Source organism: Macrotis lagotis, chromosome 1 (genome assembly GCF_037893015.1).
Source record: "Macrotis lagotis isolate mMagLag1 chromosome 1, bilby.v1.9.chrom.fasta, whole genome shotgun sequence".
Taxonomy (NCBI): Eukaryota; Metazoa; Chordata; class Mammalia; order Peramelemorphia; family Peramelidae; genus Macrotis; species Macrotis lagotis.
In genome coordinates this window covers 922,828,890-922,848,483 of record NC_133658.1, presented here as the reverse complement: position 1 = coordinate 922,848,483, position 19,594 = coordinate 922,828,890, and the positions used below count along the sequence as shown (strand labels likewise).

At 40.1% G+C, this 19,594-nt stretch overlaps 1 protein-coding gene across 1 annotated transcript in view; it reads left to right on the top strand.

Annotated features, from left to right (window-relative positions):
* The window catches only part of LOC141510012 (uncharacterized), a 62,190-nt gene extending 52,891 nt beyond the window's left edge, over positions 1–9,299 (top strand). The window contains 1 exon segment of the mRNA XM_074219953.1: positions 7,793–9,299. Coding sequence (XP_074076054.1) covers positions 7,793–9,299 — 1,507 coding nt within the window.
* The last annotated feature ends 10,295 nt before the right edge of the window (positions 9,300–19,594 follow it).

Here is a 19,594-nt window from a genome sequence, read left to right as displayed (position 1 = left end):
GCCTGTGACTCCTGTACAGTCTACCAGTGCCATGGAAGGAAACTGAACCACTTCCATTTAAATTGTCTTAGGAAGACTCTGAAGATCCCCTGGCTAGAGAAGGTTCCAGACCCTGAGGTTCTTTCTCAGGTAAATTGCCAAACATTCCAACATTACTGCACAGAATGCAACTACAATGGACTATACACATTGTTAGGATGTCAAGTGTATGCTTCCCATACAAAAGCTATTTTATGGAGAACTCACTCATGTCAAGTGTCCATGAGGGTGTCTAAAGAAGTGATACCGAAGCACCCTGAAGCCTCATTGAAGGATTTTGTAATTGACTGTGCAACATGGGAGGCCCCTGCTCAGGACTGCCCAGCATGGCATGACCTCATCACTGAGGGGGCTGTGCTCTATGAGGTAGGCAGAATGGAAGCAGCTCAAGGAAAATGTGATATCTACAAGTTTAGAGTACCCACCCCAGGAGTTCCCATGGATGATTTGTACCTGATCTGTGGTAGAACATTCCAAGTTCGTATTGGTCTGATCAATCACAGACAGACACATTGCCATTTGTGTCAAACGTGGTAATGTTATTTTGGTTTTCTTGTATAAGAAAGGACAATAACCAACCAATTTATCAGAGGGTCATCATGTAAACACATACAAAAGTCAGTCATATACTGGATAACCAGGAAATAAACAACAGAGAAGGCACTAAAAGTAAGAGATATTGGGGAAGTCTTTCAAAAGGAGGTAAATTTTGGTTTGAACTTCAGAGAAACAGGACAGTCTTGAAACAGACCAAACCACATGCAAGCTATTGCCATAGTCCAAGTGAGGTGAGCCGGGTCTGTGCTATCAAGACTAAAACATCAGAGGGGCAACTAGGTGGCACTGATCCTGGAATCAGGAGGGCCTGAGTTCCAATTCAAACTCAGACACTTAATACTTACTTTACTGTGGGACCTCAGTCAAGTCTCGCAAAAAAATTTCAGTGATGAGAAGGGGATATATTTCAGAGATATTGAGAACATTAATATCATAGAATGAGAGGGTAGGAGGATGATACCTTGCTTGGGAGCCTGAGTGCCTGGATAATGGTGTGGTCCTTGACTAGAATAAGGACCAGAAGGGGAAATAAAATGAGTTCATTTATACCTATGTTGAATGTAAGACATCGTGAATTAACCTCATAGTTCAGGTTGTCTAAAAGGCCACTGGAAGCAAAAGGGGCTCAACTGGAATGGTCTCAGCTTTTAAAGTATAATAGATGTCATTAGAGTGATTGGGTGGAATTTTCAATAGTCAATAATTTCTTAAATGGCATTTGTGAACTAAAATCTTTATTAAGAACTAGACACAACCTTATGGACAGATATTGTTAGTCCATAGCCTCATGAAACTGGCATTCTCGCAGTGAAAGAGAACGTCCCCCATAATGCAGAAGATGGAGGGGAGGAGAAAGTGTCTAATTAGAAGGGGGAGGATAGAGAAGTGAGTCAAAGCCAGGTAACAAATGAAATGCTATCTGTGCTGAGCTTCCTTCTAAAATGGGGGTAGGGAATCACAATCTAGCCTCAGGGTGATGAATGATATAGGAGGAAAGAAGTTGGAAATGGCTTCTTTTGGCATTAGAGATCCATCTGGAATGAATTGCTAATCAATAAAATGACTTCCAACCTATATTGAATGAACATATTGTGCGTAAATACTCTGCAGTGAAGAATAGTGAATCAAGAGACCCTAATGTAAAGGACAAGCTTGTAAAGTTTCAGGGATCTCCCAAAGTGTGAATGGATTAATATATTTGTTTGCTGTTCAGTGGTTAATTTATAGAAATAAAGGAAGTTAAAGACAAAATATTGGTTCCAAATAGAGCATAAATTATTTTAAAGAAGAGTGAAAGAACTTTTCCTGTCCCCATTGTGATCATTCTTATTTCTATATAAACATCCAAATTAATGAAAATGTATCATTAGTAAAAGAAAGCAAAAATAAGCCAAGGCATAAGATTTTGTTCTTTGGCACATCACCCCTAAAGCCTCTTTAAGCCCTTAATATAACAATAGATATAATTTCTGTCTTTTGATGAAAACAGGCTCAATACTACCTTGATGCAGATTGCAGTTATCGATGCCTAAGAATCCTCTTCATAATATGATAACAGTGACCAAGTTGCCTAAATTGAGTTGCTTATTCAATGCCTTACAAATCAAGCTATCAAAAATGACTTTATTGAGCTAGAAATAATAGTGACATAATTCATATGGAGGAATAAAATTTCAGGAATATCAAGCGAATGCAGGAAGAAAAATACAAAGGAAGGAGACCTCGGTTTACCAGATCTAAAATTCTATGGCAAAGTATCTGTCAACAAATCTGTGTGATACTGGCTGAGAAAGAAGTGGATCTGTGGGATAGATTGGGTACTAAAGAAATGGTAGTAAATGCCTAAAGCATGACGAACACAAAGACTTCAGCTTCAAGGATAAGAACTCCCTGATAAAAACTGAGGTACACATCAACCTCTCACATCCTATACCAAGATAAGGTCGAAATGGGTACTGGATTTAGACAAGAAAGGAGACACCATAAGCCAATTGGGACAACAAAGAATATTTTATATGTTCTATGGAAAGGGGAGCACTTTATGACCAAAGAAGAGAGAAATCTTTGCAGAATGCAAAATAGATCATTTGGATTACATCAAATTGAAGTATTTGTTCAAGTAAAATGAATGCAACCTATATTAAAACAAATATAGTAAGTTGTGAAAGAATTTTTAATGCTAGTGTTCCTGATAAAGGACTCATTTCTAAAATTTCTAGAGAACTGAGTCAAATTCAATGGAATACAAGCTATTGCCCAATTGATAAATCATCAAAGGACATGAGCAGGCAGTTCTCAGATGAAGAAGTTAACAATACAATTGTTTGAAAAAATGCTCTAAATCATTGATTGATTAGAGAAATGCAAATTAAAATGAAGCACTACTCCTCATGCATTAAATTGCTAATGTGATTAAAAGTTAAAGGATTCCTGTTGAATGGGACGAGTGACAACTGAGTACTAATAATCGTTAGTAGAGTTGTGAACTGGTACAACTTTTACAGAGAGCAATGCTCAAATACAATTCTAATGGACTTGTGATGGAAAATTCCATCCACTTCCACAGAAGGAACTATGGAGTCTGCATACAGACCAGAGTTTACTATTTTCAATTTGTAAAATTTTTTATGTATTATGATTTTTTCCCTCTCCTGTTTTTTCCTTCCATTTTTGATTTGATTTGTCTTTCCCAGTGAGTAATAAGGACATATATTTAGCATAATTACACAAGTATAACCTATATTAAATTGTTTTCTGCCCATCAGAGGGATAGGGAAGGGAGAGAGGGAGAAAAATGTGAAATTCAAAACCTTACAAAAAATCATTTTTGAAAGCTATCTTTGCTTGTAGTTGCCAAAATATATAAATGAAAAATAATAAAAACAATCCTTTTGTGGCAGCTAGGTGGCACAATGGATAGAGCACTAGCTCTGGGTCAGGAGGACCTGAGTTCATATCCAGCCTAGACACTTAATAATTTCCTTGCTGTGTGATCTTGGGCAATTCTCTTAAACCCATTGCCATGTAAAAATCCAAAAAAGAAAAGCAAAATAATCCTCCTCATGTTTTCATCTTGTTCAGATTTTCTCACTTTGAGGAAAATAACATTTTTCTTTCTCTGTAGTGACCAAATCCACAGCACTTACTATAGTTTCTCATGAACTCTTTTTTGGAAAATTTTATTTATTTAAGGCAATAGGGTTAAGTGACTTGCCCAAGGTCACACAACTAGGCAATTATGAAGTGTATTGGAACTCATTGGAACTCAGGTCATTCTGACTCCAGTGTCAGTGCTCTAGAATACTCCACCTAACTGCCCCTCACAAGGTCTTCATGAAATTTTCTTAATCTATCATTGTTCACAGTTCTTAGCTTTCCTCCAGAAATCCTTTTATCTTTCTGAGAGAACACATCACTTTCCTTCTTCTAAAGAGATTACCATTCCATAGAAGAATATTTCTCAGTTTTCTTTCAACTCAAAATATCCATTGCTTTTTCAAATACTCCCTTGGATTTTCAAGATTATAGTTCCTTGTGCTGGCTCTGATTCTTATAAAAGATGGGACCTTTGGGCAATTTCCTCTCTTTGCTTCTGTTTCCTTTTGTACATTGATGAGCATTGACCTGGATCAATTCTGAAGCTTGTGTCAACTCCAAGTTGTCTGCATGTGGATGTTTTAGGAGATGGCCTTCAAGGATGTGGCTGTGGACTTCACCCCGGAGGAGTGGGACCTGTTGGACAATGATCAGAAGCAGCTGCACAAGGACGTCATGCTGGAGAATGCTCAGAACTTCCTTTTCCTGGGTAAGGACCATTCCCCAGGTAACTGAGAATCTTCCATTAAAAGGAATGTCCTCAGCTCTCTCCCTAGAGGAAGGTTTGGGCCATTGATCACCTCTTAGAAAGGCCAAAGTGATGGCCTCCTGATCCGAAGAGAGACCCTTGTTCCATATGATAGGGAGCTAGACACAAGTCTGCAAAGTCTCTAAACATTGATCCTGCAGCTTCTACTTGTAGACGGCCAGTGAGGCAATGAGGGGGGGACCCTCTTCCTCCCAAGTCTGCCCTTCCTCTTTGGGAACTATTTGGTCATTAGAATGTTCTTTTTGTTACTAGGGACAAATGTGTAACTCACTGCTCTTGGTGTTAATCATAGATTTCTAGCATATCAAGAGCACCCTTGTTCTTCCTTCATATGCCACCCAAGTCCAGTAGAGATGCAGGGAAAGAAAGTGAAGGGATTAAGTATTTATAAACATCTGCTGGGAGCCAGACACTGTACTAAGAACTTGTTATACCACTCAATCCTCCCAATTATCTTTTGGTTTGGATTTCTGTTATTATCCCATGTTATAATTGAGGAAACTGAGGCAAATAGATTAAGGGACTAATTCATGGCTCAGTAAGAGTCTGAGGTCAGGTGATCCTGACTCCAGCCCAGTATGTTCCTGTCCAGTTGCAATGCCTCTAAATTCTGGGCCATGGAAGCTATTAAATGTGGACATCTTTCTATGAAGGAGACAAGCAAAGTTGGAATTTTATGATTCCCAAATTACTTGCAGTAATGTGGCTCTGCTTTGCATGACCCCCCCCCTTCCCTAATAAGGATTAATTCCAAACTTCTCTCCATCCTCATGCCTAATTCATTCCTTCTATGTAGGATTTCCAGTTTCCAGAGAAGATTTGATCCCCCACTTGGAGCAAGAGGGTCTAAGGACCTCCTGTCCAGGTGAGTGAGGACTGAGGGATGTGGGTTACATCCCAGGAGGTTTCTGGATGTGTCAGTAAAGAAGTGTTAGACTCAGCAACACCTGACTTGGTATTTCTTTTCAGACACTTTTCAGCAGTGGGATCCTGGGTAAGGATCTCTGATTTCCAGTGTCCTCTTCTGTATTATGAGTGGTTGAATTCCCTGGACTCTCAGTTCCCTTCTTTTAAAATATTTCTTTCCAGTTATTCACAAAGATAGTTTTTTTAAAAAAAATTATCCTTTTGTAAGCTCTTGAGTTCTGCATTTTTCTTCCTCTGTCCCTTTCCACCCTGCTCCCTATGGTAATGAGCAATGAGCAATCTGATAATGGTTTTACAAGTACTACAATCATGTTAATGTGTTTCCACAGTATTTTCCATTAGCACTGGGGTGGGAGGGCAACAATGATAAAGATAGAAAAACCATAAAGGAAGTTTGAAAAAGTAATGCAAATATGCGTTGCTCTATACTCAGTCTTCATATTTTTTTTCCTTTGATTCTAGACTGAATTTTCCATCACAGGCCTTCGAAGATTGTCTTTGATCTCTGTAATTCTGAGCAGAGCTGAGTTCATCATAATTGGTCTTCTTATGGTGTTTCTGTTAAAACCTATAGTGTTCTCCTGGTTCTTGTATTTTTCTTCTTGTTTTTTGTTTTCTAGACAATGGGGTTGTGACTTTCTCACAGTCACATGGCTAGGTGTCTGAGGCAAGATTTGAATTCAGGTCCTCCTGACTCCAGGGCCAGTGCTCTATCTACTATACCACTCAACTGCCCTGCAATTTTTCTTCTAGTGACACTTCACTGATCCTATTAGTGATCTTTGTTGGGTATTTGTGATCATGAAGCTCTCCTCTGACTCTCTAGAGAGGGCTGAGGCTGTCAAATATGAGTTATTTCTAAGTCAATATGAAACTACTATGTGATAAGTGGATATAAGAAAGTACAAGGCTCATCCTCTGAAAGCATAAGGCTTTCTGGGATCCCACAGTTTGGTGAGAAAGACAGCATGGACACAACTGCTATTGCAGCCCATCAAGAGAAGGTGGGCAGGCACTAAGGTTCAGAAAAGCCTCGGTAAGAGTTCTAGGCAGGCGCACCAGCCAGGGAAAACCCACACTGTTGGAGCAACAAAGAGGCCTCTGCCCCACTGCATCCTAGCCTATGTGGAGGGTAAGGCAGGTGAAATAGGGCTAGAAAGGGACAAGCGGGCAGAAGATGAAGAGCTTGAAGAGTCCACCCCAGAATTTTATCTTTGGTCTTCAAGCCCCTGGAATAAAGTGGGGAGTGCCATGGTCAGGCAAAGAACTTGAGGGAGATGAATTTAACAGGTGATGGAAGTTGGAGTGACCTGGGAAGAGACGTGAGTCAGTTCTTTTAATACCTCAACATGAGGTCATTTGGACCTCCAACCATAAAAGGGGCAATGATGGTACAGAAAGGGAAGTATTTGAGAAAGTTTACAAAGGTACAATCTCCTGCTGCAATGTTGGGGCAGGGGTGTGGGAGTGATAATGAAGAGTGGATGACACCTAATTTGGTCCATGAATGATTGTGAGGTTTTTGTAGTAGCAAAGCAAGATTACAGGACCATTGGGTTGCATGAGATGGGTGGGACAGAATAAATGAGGAATCCCAAGAGAAAGTAATATCCAAGAAACTTAGAGAAAAGAAAAAAGTATCAAGAAAAAGTGGATGATTGATAGTATCCAAGGCTGCAAAAAGGTCTTTGGCATACTATCTATGCATCAGAATAAATGATCAGAAAAGCAGATCTAACTGAAAATGATGAGGGCTAGTAAAAAAGAGGAAATTTATTTCTCAGGTTATCATAAAATTTACAAAGAATGACCACAGGATAAAGCATCAAAAATGGTCCATTTGGAACACTTGGGCAATTTCCTGAACATAAGAAAATAGCATTGTTGGCAACAATAAGCCTTTGATCCAAAGGAAAATAAGAAGGAGGACATCTGTCCAGTGCAGTGGCCAGAGCATACTCCTTCACCAGGTTGGAGTTCTACTCTCTGGTGCTGACATTTGGGTGAGGTCACTTGGTCATTCAGAACTCATGACTGGAAGAGTAACACATAATGACAAGTTGGCTCTGCACTTGTCTCACACTCATGGTGAGGATCCATTGCAGTTGTGTGTGGAACTTTTTGTTCATTAAATTATCTTATAAGTGTAAGCTTATAGTATTTTCAAATGATTGATTCTTCTCATTTAAGGTTGAAGTCTTTTTTGTTTGACTGCGACAACTTTATGCCAGGAGCAAGAGGATATCTTCATATGTTTATGTGTGTCTGTTTGTTTCTATCAGATGCAGAGACCAAGTGTGTTGAGATGAATGCAAATCTGAAAATGACCTCTTGGAAAGACTTTACTGCTTCTGGTGAAGAGAGGAGTCATCATGGTAACCATGGAAAGACTTTCTCTCATAGCTCCAAACTTGCTGTACATAAGAGAATCCACAGTGGAGGGAAACCTTATCAATGTAATCAGTGTGGAAAGACTTTCACATGGAGCTCCAGTCTTACTGTACATCAGAGAATCCACACTGGAGAGAAAGCTTTTGAATGTAATCAATGTGGAAAGGCTTTCAGAGAGCACTCCTCTCTTATTTATCATCAGAGAATCCACACTGAGGAAAAGCCTTTTCAATGTAATCAATGTGGAAAGGCTTTCAGAGAACGCTCCTCTCTTACTAATCATCAGAGAATCCACACTCGGGATAAGCCTTTTGAATGTACTCAATGTGGAAAGGCTTTCAGAGAACGCTCCTCTGTTATTAGCCATCAGAGAATCCACACTGGGGATAAGCCTTTTGAATGTAATCAATGTGGAAAGGATTTCAGAGAACACTCCGCTCTTATTACTCATCAGAGAATCCACACTGGGGAGAAGCCTTATGAATGTAATCAATGTGGAAAGGCTTTCAGAGAACGCTCCGCTCTTATTACTCATCAGAGAATCCACACTGGGGAGAAGCCTTATGAATGTAATCAGTGTGGAAAGACTTTCAAACAGAGCTCTGTACTTACTGTACATCAGAGAATCCACACTGGGGAGAGGCCTTTTGAATGTAATCAATGTAAAAAGGCTTTCAGAGAACACTCTGCTCTTATTAATCATCAGAGAATACACACTGGGGAGAAGCCTTATGAATGTAATCAATGTGGAAAGGCTTTCAGAGAACGCTCCTCTCTTACTAATCATCAGAGAATCCACACTGGGGAGAAGCCTTATGTATGTAATCAGTGTGGAAAGACTTTCACACAGAACTCTGGACTGGCTGTACATCAAAGAATCCATACTGGGCAGAAGCCTTTTGAATGTAATCAATGTGGAAAGGCTTTCAGAGAACGCTCCTCTTTTATTTATCATCAGAGAATCCACACTGGGGAGAAGCTTTATGAATGTAATCAGTGTGGAAAGACTTACACACGGAGCTTTGGACTTGCTGTACATCAGAGAAACCACACTGGGAACAAGCCTTATGAATGTAGTCAGTGTGGAAAGACTTTCACACAGAGCTCCATACTTACTGTACATCAGAGAATCCACACTGGGGAGAAGCCTTTTGAATGTAATCAGTGTGGAAAGACTTTCACAAATAAGAATCATCTTGTTCGTCATCAGAGGATCCACACTGGAGAGAAACCTTATGAATGTAATCTGTGTGGAAAGATGTTCACAGCAAGTTCCAGTCTTGCTGATCATCAAAAAATCCACACTGGGGAGAAACCTTATCAATGTAATCAATGTGGAAAGACTTTCACAAGGAACTCCTGTCTGTATATACATCAGAGAATCCACACTGGAGAGAAGCCTTATGAATGTAATCAGTGTGGAAAGTGTTTCAAATGGAACTCTGGACTTGCTGCACATCAGAGAATCCACACTCAGGAGAAACCTTATGAATATAATCAAAATGAGAAGGCTTTTTAAGATGCCCAACCAAATTTTATAGGTATGAGAAAATCCACCCTGGAGTAAAATGTATGAATGTAATCAATTTGGGAAATCTTGCCTCATGTCTGAGAATGAACAATGTTGAGAAACCTGAGAAGTATCGATTACATTCCAAAGCTTTTAATATACACATTCATCTTACTCGACATCAGACAATCCACACTGGAGAGATTCTATATCAGTGGGGTTAGTATGTAAAGCTTTTCCTAAACACTTCCACCTTGCCAAACAACTGTGACAATTCTCGGGACAATTTCTGAATACTCATTTCATTCATGGATAACAAAAAGTTGGTATAACAAAAATTATTGACAGAATGGACATTTTTTATCTCTTGTAAACCAAATATGAATCATGGAAGCCTCCCAGTACTTACATGCCCTTAGATGAGTGGATGTTCCTAAATGGTGGTGATCAATTCTCACAGGTTCAAAATCTCTGAGAATGACTATTCTAATGAGGGTTTAGGAGGCATAACTCATCACCCAATCTGGACAAAGAAATTTATATCCAGACCATCCCTGAATAGGGTAATCTAGGCAAAAGGGGAAATCCACTTCCCCTTGAACCTCTCTGACTAAAACATAATGGACCAGAATTCACCTAGACTAAAATCTCTTTAACTTTTATCTCTGATCTCAAGTTTTCAAGTTGGGGAAGGCTTGGCCCAAGATTTCATCTCATCATCTGCCATCCCTTAAAGACTGACTGAATAATCTAAGGGGGCTGATTTCTGAATGAGGAAATGAAAATGTGAAGATAAGTTTAACCCTAATTTAGTAATTGGTTATTAATATTTGGGAACAATAATCATTTCTCTCCTACCAGAGAATTCATTCTGGAAGATAAACCTCATTGATATCATCACTATGGAAAATCATCAGACTAAAGTCTTCCCTTGTTTCCCATCAGGGAATTCACATGAAATAGAAATCATACTCTTGTAATGAATGTGGAAAGGCATATACATGGAAAACATCAGAGGAACAAGTTTCATTTGGATGCTGTAAGAAATACCTTCAGCCTAAGATCATTTCTATACACCAAGGATTCATCATGGGGAGAAGACATAAAAGACTTAATGAGGTCCCACCTTCCCTGGAAGATGGAGGTCACTAGTCATCAAACTAGTCACAGTAAAGAGAAGTCTTTAAAAAGTCAGAATTCTGGGAAGGCCTTCACCCAAAGCTTATAACTATATATACATCAGAGAAGACTTCCTGAGGTTAACATTTATGGATCTAATTAATGAGGAAAGGCCTGTCCCTGCAGCACAGACCTTATTAGATATCACATATCACATCCAAAGCAAGAAATTCTAAAAATGAATTGAACTTTTTCTGAAATCATAAGGCTTCTCACAGCTTTCCTAAAATATTCCATGGTTCTCTGGGATATGGCCTGCCACTGACTTGCTCATTGGACGACTCTTCCTCCCACCTCCATTAAACAGACCTTTTGTGTTCACCCTCCAAGCTGTCCTAAGTTGGCAATCTCCTTCATTGCTCCAAAATTAGTTTTGGGGTCTTACTGCAGGGTTGGTTGGAAGGGAATTTGGGAAAACCCAGTTAGTGCCTCACCTTGCCATCTTGGCTCTGGAAGTCCTCATGCTCTTTTTTTGCACTGGATCTATTCCTTTGATATCTCATTTTCTTGAAAAGGTCTCTTATCTTTCCCATTTTATTTTTTTCTTCAATTTTTCTTCATTGCTCATTTAAGAAATCTCTCCTTGGTCTTCTGTGGAATTCAGTTGGGTATATCTTCTCCCTCTCTTTTTTCCCCTTTCCCTTTCCTTCTTTCCTGTGATATTTTTTAAACTCTTATCAGACCACCATTTTGTTTTCCTTCTTTTCTTTTTCTTTGAAATAGCTTCTGTTGCTGCTTCCTATAGAATACTTTCCTAGAACTGATAATTCTCCTGGTATGCTATCTACCAATTCTGATCCCTTGAATCTTTTCATCACTTCTACTTCATATTCATAAGTGGTGCTATTTAGATCATATCTTTTAGAGTCTGACAGGTTTCCTTCCTTTTTCAATTTGAGTCTGAAATTTGAAATAAGACTGTCACCCAGTACTGCTGTTAACACATACAATGGTTCTGCTCCCTTCACTCAGCCTCAGTTCATGCAGGTCTTTCCAGGCTTTTCTGAAGTCTGGCCACTCCTAAGAATCCACTCCTCTTTTCAACTGGATGCTGTGATTTGAAGAATCAAACTCGTAGAGAATGTGGTTCTAAACTTTAAAAATTGCTAAATAACTGCATATATTTTGCTTTCAAAAGAATAATAATAATAATAATAATAACTTACTGTTTCGAAAAGAAACAAAAATCTCTAAATTCTAATCTAAGGGGGATGGGGAGGGGGGAAATGGGCCGTCTGGGCTCTTGGCTCCCCCACTCACCCCCCCCGGGGGGTCGGGAAGCCTCTTGGCATTTGCCTGAGGAGCCCGAGGGTGTCGGCACGGCGGGGGGCGAGCAGCCCGGGTGTCCCCCGGTTCGGGCCGTACAGTTTGCCTAGGTTCTGCCCTCCGGGGCCGCCTCCCGGGTGGCGGAGCCTGGCATCCTCAGCTTGGTTCGCGGGGGTCCAGTGGGACTGGACGCCGCCGGGCTCCTTCCTCGTGGGGGTCTCAGGGAGACGCTGGTGGTGTTCGTAGAGATCTGGGTATCTTCAAAAAACAATGAAGAGCATAGACAATGAGAGATGCAGCAAAACCTTGTTTTTTCAAGCAAATGAAAGAAAGTGGAATTATAGATGATGATTTCAGGAGGGCTTCTCCACAACCAGACTATTTAATGGATGATTCTGGTAATGGCCATAGTAATAAAATAGAAAAAAAGCCTTCCTCTCAAACAAGAAACCCTAGGGAACTATGGGAACAGTCCCAGGAAAGGACCACATGCTATTTCAAGCAGTAGGAATGAATGTATCCAAAAACATGGGTCATGGTCAAGGAGCAAGAATAAATGACAGCCACAAGGATAGTATGAAGAGATGGGTATCTGATGAATTGAATGAAACAGACAACTGGTTAGATTTCAAAACTGGCTCTAGGATTCCTGTTATAAACCCACCGAGAAAATACCTATTTCAGGAAAGTGAAGATGGTCATAGGTGAAAAGATGGAAGAGGATGCAGAAGTGTAAGATGGCAACTTCAGAAAGACCTAACAAACTTAGAAATTTCAGAAATCCAAACAGGAGGCTCTGGTAATATACCCCCAACTTCTGCAGTTAAAATCCCAGTGCAAGAATGTTTTCATATTGAATTTTTATTGCTCTTAACAATGTAGTTCCATTTTTCCACTTTTAGTTCTGCTTTCCAAAGGGTGTTCATTTATTTAAAGTGTTATTTTAATAAATATAGTCATGCCATTTGGACAACAGTAGAATAATTCATATCTTTATCCTATAGATTGTAATATGTCACGGTGATGATCAGTTTCTTTCTGTAAATTAAAAACGTTTAGAAAGTCAGAAATGCAAATAAAAGTTGTGATGCTTAAAAAAAATGAGTGTCCTCAACTCTCTCCCTAGAGGGAGGTTTGGGCTATTGATTGCCTCTCAGCCCTGACCCACCTCTCAGCACTGATCACCTCAGGGCTCTGGGAGTGGATATGACATTGCTTTCATACATTTTTTTCTTTTTAAATTTATTTTTTATTCTCATTTTGTGCAAATGTTTCTTTACATTAATAAAATATTCTTCTTTACAAGTAAACAAAATACCCCTCCTCCCCCATGAATATAGATAGACTTGTTTGGGTGAAAAAAGTAAAGGGGAGAGAAAAAAATTAATTTAAAAATAATAATAATAATAATTGTAGGTATGGCCAGGTGGCTCAATGGACGAAGCATAAACCCAACAATCACCCAGCCGTATGACATGCAAGCCATCCGATCCCCACTGCCCTGAAAAAACCAAAAAGGAAAAAAAAAGACCCAAAATAATATAAAATAGTAATAATAGTAGGGGGTGGCTGGGTGGCAGACAGAGCATTGGCCCTTGAGCCAGGAGCAGCTGGCTCCAAATCCGGCCCCAGACACCCAAAGATCTCCCTGCTATGTGGCCCCAGGCAGGCCACCCAGCCCCACTTGCCCTGCACCCTCCCCCAAGTAATAATGACAAAAAATGTGCTTGAGTCTTTGTTCCAACACCAACAAGTCTGTCATGGGTGGATCTCATTCTTTATGATAAGTCCATCACAAAAGTTACTTCCTTTCTTATTTCTTCACTACCATGTACTCTATTTTCTCTCTCCTTTCACTCTGACTCTGCTGTAGGGTTGTTGACTGGCTCAGCAGACAGCTCCCTGGTCCTGGGGCCAAGAAGCCCTGAGCCCCCATACCACCCCTTAGGCTCAGAATCCACCTGGCCCTATGGTCCTGGGCAGACCTTCTAATCCCAGCCCCTTGCAAGAAGTAAGAAGGAAAATGTGTTATATCTGACCACTCTTCCCCCATGGTCCATCCTCTCCTCCTTTATTCACATCACCCCCTTCCCCCCTGCCCCCCCTTCTTACTCCACATGTCTCTACCCCATTAAGTATATATGCTTTTTCCTCTCCTAGCCACCTCTGATGAGAGCAAAGGTTCCCTCATTCCCCCTTGCCTCCCCCCTTCCATATCATTGCAATAATTTATTGTAATAAAAAAATCTTATGTGAAATATCTTGGACTATTCCCCCTCTCCTTTTTCTTTCTCCCATTCCATTGCCCTTTTTTTTCCTATTGACTCCATTTTTACACCGTATTTTATCTTCGAATTCAGCTTTCTCCTGTGCTTCAACTATAAAAGCGCTCTCTCTACCTGCTCTATTAACTGAGAAGGTTCATATGAGTATTATCAGTGTCATTTTTCTATGCAGGAATGCATGCAGTTCATCCTCATTAAGTCCCTCATATTTCCCCCCTCTCCTCCAATCTCCATGCTTCACCTGAGTCCTGTATCTGAAGATCAAACCTTCTGTTCAGCTCTGGCCATTCCAAAAGGAACATTTGAAATTCCCCTGGTTCATTGAAAGTCCATCTTTTTCCTTGGAAGAGGACATTCAGCCTTGCTGGGTAGTTCATTCTTGGCTGCATTCTAAGCTCTTTTGCCTTCCGGTATATTGTATTCCAAGCCCTACGAGCTTCCAATGTAGTTGCTGCTAAGTCCTGTGTGATGCTGACTGCAGCTCCACGATATTTGAACTGTGTCCTTCTGGCTGCTTGTAATATTTTCTCTTTGACTTGGGAGTTCTGGAACTTGGCTATGATATTCCTAGGGGTTGATTTTTTGGGATCTCTTTCTCGGGGGGATCGGTGGATTCTCTCCATTTCTATTTTGCCCTCTGCTTCTAGAATATCAAGGCAATTTTCCTGTAGTAATTCTTTGAAAATGATGTCAAGGCTCTTTTCCTGATCATGACGTTCAGGTATTCAAATAAATTTTAAATTATCTTTCCTAAGTCTGTTTTCCATATCAGTTGTTTTTTCAATGAGATATTTCATATTTTCTTCTAATTTTTCATTTTTTTGGTTTTGAAGTATTGATTCCTGATTTCTGGTAAATTCATCAGTCTCCCTGAATTCTATTCTTTGTCTGAAGGATTTGTTCTCCTCAGAGTTTTCTTATCTCTTTTTCCATCTGGCCAATTTTGCTTTTTAAAGCATTCTTCTCCTCAATAACTTTTTGAACTGTTTTATCCATTTGACCTAAGCTGTTTTTTAGCATGCTATTTTCTTCAGCATTTTTTTGGATTTCCTTGACTAAGCTGCTGACTGCATTTTCATGTTTTTCCTGCTTCTCTCTCATTTCTTTTCCCAGTTTTTCTTCCAACTCCCTCATTTGATTTTCAGTCTTTTTTGAGCTCTGTCATAGCCTGAGCCCAATTTCTGTTTTTCTTGGAGTCTTTAGATGCAGGAACTTGTGCTTCCTCATCTTCAGACTGAGTATTTTGATCCTTCTTGGGCTCATTGCAAAATATTTTTCAATAGTCTTCCTTTTGTTTCTCTGCTTGCCCATTTTCCCAGCCTGAGCCTGGTTTTGGGGTGCTTCCTGAGCTTTTGGGACACTCCTACAAGGGTCTCAGTGTGTGAGGCTCTGTCCTCCCTCCTGGTCTGTGAATGACCATAAGTACCCCCCTCTGCCACCGGGTTGAGGTGGGGGTGGGCTGCTGTTCTATGGGGGGGCCTAGACTGCAATCAGGATCTGAATGTGGTCAGAGCCCCAGAGTCCTGTTCCAGGGGCAGAGGACAGAGCTCTGCAGTTTCTCTTCACTCCCCTCCCTGAGCTCAATGGGCTCATGTCCTGGTGGCTCCTGCTTACCAACTCTGCCTGCTTCTGTTTCCAGCTCTGGGCTGCAGAAAGACCAAGCTGCTCACTGTGTGCCCTGAGGGCTGGGCTCCACGTGCTCACTGTGGCAGCATCCCCCGCTGTTCCCCCACTTTGTGCCCGGTGCTCCCTGGGGTGCAGCTCAGGAGACTCCCCGACTGCTGTGAGCTGAGACTCCCAGCATCCTGGGGCTGCCTCTGGGAGGCTGAAGTTCTTTGGCTCTGGTGGGCCACCCCTCTGGCAGGCCACCTCTCCGATCCCGGAGAGCAGAGCCTTTCTGCTCTTTTCCAGGTTATCTTGAGTAGGAGAACTGCCTCACTGGGTCCCTTTGTGGGTTCTGTCTCTTGAAAGTTTAGTTAGAGTACTTAGCTGATGAGTTTTATCAGATAGCGCCTAAGACTCGATCCCTTCTTGTTGCCATCTTGGCTCCGCCCCGCTTTCATACTTTTTAGTATGATGATTTCAACCATATTATCAAACACTTTCATTTGGAGGATGAATGGGCCTCAAGGTCAGTTACCACACTGATGGAAAATTCATAAAAATGAAAAGGCTATAAGACCAGATCAAGTTGGTGCATGATATTCTGTTTGCATGTAAGTGTTCATCAGACTCAGAAAGATGGTTTCTCTGTGTGTGTGTGTTTGTGTTTTTGTTTTTCTTCCCCTGGATGACTATAATATTTTCCTTAGCCAAACTAATGCAGTTGTCCTAACTCTCTGGACTGCTGCTTCCATCAAGGTTGATCATCGCATAATGTTCTTGATGTGTACATTGTTCTCTTGACTCTCTTCCTTTCTCTCAGCATCAGATCCTGCAAGTCATTCCATGCTTCTCTGGAGTTTGACCATTTATGGTTTCTTATAAACAAAAGTATCCCATAGTATTCATGTACCATAACTTAATTAGCCATTCCCCAATCACTGGGCATACATCCCCTCAATTTCCAATTCTTTGGCTCTACAAAAAGAGCTGTTATGCATATTTTGGAACATGTAGGACTTTCCCCTGATTTATAATTTCAAGGAAACTATTTCATAGAGAACTCTCACATGGCAAGCACACATGGCGAGGTCAGAAGAAGGGATACCAAGACACCCTGAATGTCTCCATGAAGAACTTTAAACGTTATTGAACAGCATGGGAAACTGACACAGGACTTCCCAGGATGGCACACCATCATCAGTGAGGGGGCTGCACTCTACGAGGAGGGCAGAATTGAAGCAGCTCAAAGGATTTGTGACATCAGTAAGTTTTGATTACCCACCCCAGGTGTTCATATGAACTATTTGTGCCCAACCTGTGGTAGAGCATTCAGACCTCGTATTGATCTTATCAGTCACTGTAGGTCACACTGTAATTTGTCTGAAACATAGTGATGTCATTGGGGTCTTCAATAGAGAACGACAAGTGGGGTGGATAGGTGGTGCAGTGGATAGAGCACTGACCCTGGAGTCAGGAGCACCTGAGTACAAATCTGGCCTCAGGCACTTAATAATTACCTAGCTGTGTGGCCTTGGGCAAGCCACTTAGCCCTATTGCTGTGCCAAAAGCCAAATAAAACCATAGAGAATGACAAGAACCAACCAACTTGCATATTGTTTACTTTTCTTTTTTAAATTAATTTTCATTAAAGATATTATTTGAGTTTTACAATTTTCCCCCAAATCTTACTTCCCTCCCCCCACCCCTCCACAGAAAGCAATCCGTCAGTGTTTACTTTGTTTCCATGTTGTACCTTGATCCAAATTGGTGCGATGAGAGAGAAATCATATCCTTAAAGAAGAGAAAAGAAGTCTAAGAGGTAACAAGGTCAGACAATAAGATATCTGTGTTTTTCTAAATTGAAGGGAATAGTCCTTGAACTTTGTTCAAACTCCACAGCTCCTTATCTGGATACAGATAGCACTCTCCTTTGCAGACAGTCCAAAATTGTTCCCGATTGTTGCACTGATGGGACGAGCCAGTCCCTCAAGGTTGACCATCACTCCCATGTTGCTGTTAGGGTATACAGTGTTTTTCTGCTTCTGCTCATCTGACTCAGCATCATCAGTTCATGCAAATCCCTCCAGGCTTCCCTGAAATCCCATCCCTCCTGGTTTCTAAGAGAACAATAGTGTTCCATGACATACATATACCACAGTTTGCTAAGCCATTCCCCAATTGAAGGACATTTACTTGATTTCCAATTTTTTACCACCACAAACAGGACTGCTATAAATATTTTTGTACAAGTAATGTTTTTATCCTTTTTCACCATCTCTTCAGGATATAGATCCAGTAGTGGTATTGCTGGGTCAAGGGTTATGCACATTTTTGTTGTCCTTTGGGCATAGTTCCAAATAGCTCTCCAGAAGGGTTGGATGAGTTCACAGCAACACCAACACTGTATTAGTTTCCCAGATTTCCCACAACCCTTCCAACAATGATCATTATCCTTCCTGGTCATACTGGCCAATCTGAGAGGTGTGATGTGGTATCTCAGAGAAGCTTTAATTTGTATTTCTCTAATAATTAATGATTTAGAACATTTTTTCATATGACTATGAATTGCTTTGATCTCCTCATCTGTAAATTGCCTTTGCATATCCTTTGACCATTTGTTAATTGGGGAATGGCTTTTTGTTTTAAAATTATGACTCAGTTCTTTGTATATTTCAGAAATGAGTCCTTTGTCAGAATCATTAGTTGTAAAGATTGTTTCCCAATTTACTACATTTCTTTTGATCTTGGTTACAGTGGTTTTATCTTTGCAAAAGCTTTTTAATTTAATGTAATCAAAATCATCTAATTGGTTTTTGGTGATGTTCTCCAACTCTTCCTTAGTCATAAACTGCTCCCCTTTCCATAGATCTGACAGGTAAACTAGTCCTTGATATTCTAATTTGCTTATAGTATTGTTTTTTATGTCTAAGTCCTGTAATCATTTGGATCTTATCTTGGTAAAGGATGTGAGGTGTTGGTCTCATCTAAGTTTCTTCCATACTAACTTCCACTTATCCCAGCAGTTTTTACCCAAGAGGGAGTTTTTATCCCAATGGTTGGACTCTTTGGGTTTATCAAAGAGCAGATTACAATAATCATCTCCGGCTTTTACACCTAGTCTATTCCACTGATCCACCACTCTATTTCTTAGCCAATACCAAACAGTTTTGATGACTGATGCTTTTTAATATAATTTTAGATTAGGTAGAGCTAAGCCACCTTCTTTTGCACTTTTTTTCATTAAGTTCCTTGCAATTCTTGACTTTTTATTTCTCCATATGAATTTACTTACAATTTTTTCTAACTCTAAAGTAATTTTTTGGAATTTTGATAAGTAGGGCACTAAACAGATAGTTTAGTTTTGGTAGAATTGTCATTTTTATTATATTAGCTCTCCCTATCCATGAGCAGTTGATATTTGCCCAGATATTTAAATCTGATTTAATTTGTGTGAGAAGTGTTTTATAATTGTTTTCAAAAAGATTCTGACTCTGTCTTGGTAAATAGACTTCCAAGTATTTTATATTGTCTGAGGTTACTTTGAATGGGATTTCTCTTTCTAGCTCTTCTTGCTGTATCTTGGTAGAAATATATAGAAAACTTGAGGATTTATGAGGGTTTATTTTATAACCTGCAAGTTTGCTAAAATTGCTAATTGTTTCCAGTAGGTTTTTGGATGATTTCTTGGGATTTTCTAGGTAGACCATCATGTTATCTGCTGAGAGTGAGAATTTTGTCTCTTCCTTCCCAATTCTAATTCCTTCAATTTCTTTTTCCTTCTCTAAATTGCTGATGCTAACATTTCTAATACGTTATTTAATAGTAGTAGTGATAATGGGCACCCTTGTTTCTCCCCTGATCTTATTGGGAATGCCTCTAGCCTGTCCTTATTGAATATAATGCTTGTTGATGGTTTCAGATAGATACTGCTAATTATTTTAAGGAAGAGTCCATGTATTCCTACACTCT